We start from the raw sequence: 6,112 nt of genomic DNA on the forward strand, positions 1-6,112 counted from the left end.
ACCTATATGGAATCACCATTAAAACATAATGCATTTATTTTTAATCACCAATTAGAAAAAGTCATTAAGATCAGATTGAAAAGATAGCAGATGAAAAACGGAGAACATTCAAGGATTGACTAAATAGAAAGCAAAATCAATATATAAACAAAATATTGTATCAATGAAGAGCCTTGATTTTTAAAAAAGCATTCTGTCTTGTATCCTGCGTACGCCACTTGTCTCGATGTAGCTCACTGAATCCAGGGTAGGCAAGGTGTGAACGGAGTGGGGAAGGTGGAAGAAGCTGAGAGGAGGCAAAGGAACCGTAGACATTCTTTATTCACCGTGCACTCAAGGCAGACATGCTTTACTCTCTTAATAGCCTACACAGCAGCAACTACAACTACTCGACTCGACTTGTCCCAAGAACTCAGGTGGTGCGTATATAGGGCACCTGCGCGGTGCTATAAATGAGCTCAGCTGTAACATAGGTATTTTTAAAAGCTGGGTGAGAACCAGAGGCCGTGGGGGTGAGAGTCGGATCACCGCCATCTTAACCAATTTGCTCCTTCCCTACACATTCGTAGTCAAAAAACTTTTTGATTCTAATGTTAATGAAACCTACGTCTATTCTTGCAATTGCAGGTCTGCGCTACTCCTGCCCAGTGTCTTGAACCAGACTACTAGCAAGAATCGGTTTCAAGAATTTAAACTCATTTAACCCCCAGCCTCCCGTCAAGCACACCTCGTACTGGTAGCTCTTGGACAGGGTCCCCATGCTGCTGACGTCCACCAGGTGGCCTGGGGAGTGGCCCTCGGGCACCGGGCAGCGACCCGCCGAGGCCGCCCCGCTCCTCCTGCACAGCCGCACCGCTACGAACACGAGCACCGAGAAGAGGAAGAGCGACGACACCGACGCCAAGGCCACCACCAGGTAGACGGTGAGCGGGTCGGCCGGCGCCCGCTTCCGGGGCCGGCAGGTAGGGCTGCGAGAAGCCGTCCACCAGCAGCACGTGCAGCGTGACGCTGGCCGACAGCTGCGGCTCGCCGTTGTCCTTGACCAGCACCACCAGCCGCTGCTTGGGCGCGTCGCGCTCGCTCAGCAGCCGCGCCGTGCGCACCTCGCCGTTGTGCGCCCACACGCCGAACAGCCCGGGCTCCGTGGCCTTGAGCAGCTGGTACGACAGCCAGGCGTTCTGGCCCCCGTCGCCGTCCACCGCCACCACCTTGGTCACCAGGTAGCCCGGCTCGGCCGCCCTGGGCACCAGCTCGGTGCAGGGCGCCGAGGCGTTCTGCAGCGGGTAGAGCACGAAGGGCGCGTTGTCGTTGGCGTCCGCCACGAGCACGCGCACCAGCGCCTGGCTGCTGAGCGCAGGCGAGCCGCGGTCGGTGGCGCCCACGTGGAACTCGAAGGCTCTTAGGGCCTCGTAGTCCAGGGACGTGAGAGCGAAGAGGTGGCCATTGTCGGGGTTGATGGACACGAGGGAGGCGAGGGGCACGAGCGGGTCGGGGGGCGGCAGCAGCGAGTAGGTGACCTGGGCGTTGGCGTCTGTGTCTGTGGCGCTGACGCTGCCAATGTGCAGGGCGGGGCTGTTGTTCTCGCGGACCCACAGGGTGTAGGAGGTCTGGGTGAAGGCGGGGGCGTTGTCGTTGACGTCGGACACCAGCACGGTTATGTTGTGCTCGGTTTTCAGTCTTGGGGTTCCCATGTCAGTGACCGTGATGGTGATGTTATATTTGGATCTTGCTTCTCGGTCCAGGGCTGCGTTTGTGACTAAAGTATAAAAGTTTTTAACAGAGGGTTTAAGATTGAAAGGGAGATCCTCTTGGATGGAGCAAGCCGTCCTTCCATTGTCCCGAGTCAGTGTCTGAAACGCTGAATACAGCAATTATGGTCTCCCGCAAATTTTCTAGGATTTCATTGAAAAGATATGGTCAGTTCCGGAGGGTTGTCATTCAAATCCATCACTTGAACAGGCACCACACAACTTCCAGAAAGGCCCCCACCATCTGTCGCCTGAATATTTAAAGTAGAGGTCTGGATAGATTAGAAATCCAGTTCCCGTATTAAAAGGATTTCTCCCGATTTTGCATTTATTCGAAATGTTTTGCAGATATCTTCAGGTGCTTGCGAAAATATATAAGATATTTCTCCATTGGTTCCAATATCTAAATCTCTGGCAGAGATGATGGCAGCCTGGAATCCAATGGGGCAGTGTTCCAGGACTTGCACCTCATAGTGCAGCTATGCAAACTCGGGGGCATTATCACTGATGTCTAATCCGCAGTCCCAGACTTGGGTGGAATCCCGCCATCCAGTGCTGGGAGGGTTAATCTGATCTCAGGCTGTTCCTCTCGATCCAGTGTTTTGTCCAGCCCCGGCTGTGGTAATATTGTGCCCTTGGAACTGTCTTGTAATTTAAGACGGAAGTGGGAATTGGGGCTGACTGTATAACTTGGAAACTGTTGATTCCTACATCTAAGTCCAGGGCACACTCTATCTGGAAAGTAGTTCCAGGAGTGATACTTTCTGAAATTTTCAAAATTATTTCTTTGTCTAGGACCCCTAATCCATATCTCAGCCTGGAAAAACTGCAAGGGACTGCCTAGTAATATTTGGAAAGGTAGTACATAGGGTTCGATAAGGCCACACAGCTCCTCCTGGTCCTGTTTCTCATTTAACAACAAATCCTCGGTCTACCTTTCAAAATGCAAACGCTTTTTTTTTTTTTTTTCCAATTCGGAAACAACCCTGGGGCCTGAGCAGCTAGATCATCTACCCCCAGTCCCAGGTCTTTCAATAGATTGGCCACAAAGGAGCCACTGTTCATTTCCTCAGCCACTGAATAATGCCTAGGCTCAGAACCAGCCTGAGTTATGCCCAGCAAAACAAGGAATATCAAGACTTGCCTTTGTTTCAGAGAGCTCTCCATTCTGTCTCCTGCCTTCATTGCTTTCTGGTTTCCCAGACGACTTGACCCAGCTCAGATTCATGTTGTTGCTGATCTGTCTCCCAGTATCACTCAGATCCTTGGATAAATAGAGATGTCTAGGGCCCTGATTTCCCCGAGCAACTGCCTTAAAAAGTCTCCCCTTCCTGCTTGCTTCTTAAGCAGAACATCGCTAGAGGAGCACAGGCTGGTAGCTTGCTTTCTCTACTTCTAATGCTCCAGCGCCACCCCGCGTCCTTTCCGACACACAGTATTTAGGAAATCCCAGTCCTTTATTTTCAGACTGATGGTATTCAAATATTTTCAAGTAGTGTCTCTTAATGTACTGAAACAACAATAATTCCAGATTATCTAAAATCTAGTCCCTAATAATTTTTGTTAATTATCCTTCCCCAATTTTCTTCCCGGAATTGGTGATGGACAGGGAGGCCTGGCCTGCTGCAGTCCATGGGGTCACAAAGAGTCAGACACGACTGAGCGACTGAACTTTACTCAACTAAATAAGAATTCGTATTCACTGAATTCCTTTTACAAATGCACTTATTTTTTTAGCCACTTGATATAAGGAATATCACAGAAAATTTGTGTTTTTTTTTAAAAATCAAGTTTCATGATTGTATTGGATGTTACATCTATTTATTCTGGAACGGTCCACTGTATTTTATTGATAATGAATATTTTGAAGTGTCCAGATCAGTTGACTTGTAGGTAAATAAAAAGGTAAAAATAGGTAATATATCAGTACTTGTTGACTATAAACAAACAATTATTTATGTGTCAGAACAAAAGAAGACACTAGTGAAGTTAGAGCAATAAAACAACTATAATGTTATTTGGAAAGGGGATGTTTTTCTCTACTTTTTACCCAGAGCTGAAAAAAAGAATGCCAAGGGCGATAGCTATCTCCACCTACTGTCTTGTTTTCAGCTTCAAAGAACCTAATTTGCTGCTGCTGCTAAGTCATTTCAGTCATGTCCGACTCTGTGTGACCCCATAGGCGGCAGCCCACCAGCCTCCCCTGTCCCTGGGATTCTCCAGGCAAGAACACTGGAGTGGGTTGCCATTTCCTTCTCCAATGCATGGAAGTGAAAAATGAAAGTGAAGACGCTCAGTCATGTCTGACTCCTAGTGATCCCATGGACTGCAGCCTACCAGGCTCCTCCGTCCATGGGATTTTCCAGGCAAGAGTACTGGAGTGGGCTGCCATTGCCTTCTCCAGAACCTAATTTAATTGGAGATAAAGTGATGTTAGAGAGATATATCTCTTGTCTCTCTGTCCTGCACTAGGTTGGCCGAGTATGGGAATTCTTTTTTTTTTTTTACATTCAATGGAAAGAAAATTTTGGAAAGAAGGACCAAGACATTTTCTTTTTATTCCAGAGTTCTGAGATAATTCTTAAAGAGGTGAAGTCGGCTTCTGGATGTACTCTAGGATGAGCAGGTAAGTGTCAACATGACCAGCTTTATATAATTGTCATCCAATGCAGTTGTCATCCAACATCTTTTACGTGAAAGTAAATGCAGTTGTTATCCAACATCTTTTATGTGAAGGTATTTCTGAAGCTATTTCTGATGTAAACTGCCTGAGTGTTTGCACCATAACCCTGAAATTGCCTGGTAATTTTCTTGAAGTGGATGTTTATAATTCACAGATATGAGTGGTATTTATTTATATTTTTAATATTTATTTATTACTTTTGACTGCAGTGGGTCTTAGTTGCTGCATGGTCTCTCTTTAGTTGCCTCAAGTGGGGGGCTACTGTTTAGTTGCAGTATTCGAGCTTTTCATTGTGGTGGCATCTTCTTTTGTGGAGCACAGTCTCTAGGGCTCAAGGGCTTCAGTAGTTGTGGTATGTGGAATTTTCCTGGACCAGGGATCAAACCCATGTCCCCTGCATTGGCAGATAGATTCTTAACCATTGGACCACCAGGAAGTACATGAGTGGTATTTAAAATATTTGGTGAATACGTTCCAGAAATAGGAGAATTTGGTGAACTGTTCCTTAATTTACTGAGATTTAAACCTTTTGCAGTCTTTGATAACCAGGTTGCTGAAAAGCATGCATTGCCAAGATTGTCATTGATTGTCACAATCTTGACCTTAGGAGGTCTGAGACTAGTGTTGATACCTACTGTTCTTATCTGTGAGAATTAAACTTAGCTTAGGTTGTACTTCATCCAGTGATTTTTCCCTCCTGAATGGGCAAAGTACTTACCCCACTATTGCATTGTGTATTATTGTGAATTGAACTCCCTGTGTGGTTTCCAGTGATGGGAAAACCACCCAAATCTCATGCACATTCTGAAACATTAATAAGAATTTCTCAAAGTGGCAACATCTCAGATTCATTGATTTTTTTCTCAGAAAACAAAAAACTTTATAGGTAATACTTGGAAATGTATAGTTTCCATAGGTCTGGCTTCCTATTCAGAAACAAAGGCTTCTTCTGTGGGTACATCTAAAATATTCTTTGATCTCAATGGTTTAGATCCACCCAGAGAAGAGCCTTTCTTTTCTCAGGAATCCCTTATCACTTTGGAAACCACCTTGCTTGGGTGTGTCCACCCACAGCTATGCAGACACTCCCCTTTCCGCTTCCAAATCTCCAGGAACTATAAAAGCAGCTTTACTTTTTCTGGGCCACCTACCCTATGCCCAGGAAGAAAAGGAAAATTCACCACTTGCCTTTTTCTGCCAGCTTTTCTCTCAGTTTCCAGCATCGTCTCTCTCTCTCTTTGACTGCATTGTCTTTAATGAAAGAAGCCTTCGAAAGTTTTTCAGGAGGATATATCAACATATATCTAGTCCCCTTGTGTTTGAAACCTGAGCTTGCTGCCAACATTTGCCAAGGCATGTCGATCCAGCACCTCTCAGATTTCATCTTTTCTAAAATGGAGTCTGTGGCAGGTGCCGGGCTCTACCTGCCCCCCCCTTTTTTTCTGTTGGCAGTGCCGCCAGGCATCTGAACAGAAACTATCAAAAACAAAAACCTGTTCGTGTCATGTGGTCTAATGGTAGTCTGATACTTTAAATAACTTCTCTGACTTTTGGTTTAGCTTATTACAATTTTTAATTAGTATATGGCCTTTTTTTAAATCAGTCAGCTATACAATTTCTTCTGAGAGTAACTTGATTTCTTTCATTTCAGACAGGCCATGCATTCACTGAGTTTTTTAAT

The 6,112-nt window shown here is 45.7% G+C and overlaps 1 protein-coding gene across 1 annotated transcript; it reads right to left on the reverse strand.

Moving 5' to 3' along the window:
- Positions 1 to 303: 303 nt before the first annotated feature.
- PCDHB2 (protocadherin beta 2) lies at positions 304 to 3,121 on the reverse strand. The gene is given in 8 exon segments (XM_027546218.1): positions 304 to 943; positions 945 to 1,836; positions 1,838 to 1,912; positions 1,914 to 2,265; positions 2,268 to 2,441; positions 2,444 to 2,547; positions 2,549 to 2,744; positions 2,747 to 3,121. Coding segments are annotated over 8 exon segments (2,289 nt in total). The 5' UTR covers positions 2,934 to 3,121; the 3' UTR covers positions 304 to 634.
- Positions 3,122 to 6,112: the final 2,991 nt, after the last annotated feature.

Source organism: Bos indicus x Bos taurus, chromosome 7 (genome assembly GCF_003369695.1).
Source record: "Bos indicus x Bos taurus breed Angus x Brahman F1 hybrid chromosome 7, Bos_hybrid_MaternalHap_v2.0, whole genome shotgun sequence".
Taxonomy (NCBI): Eukaryota; Metazoa; Chordata; class Mammalia; order Artiodactyla; family Bovidae; genus Bos; species Bos indicus x Bos taurus.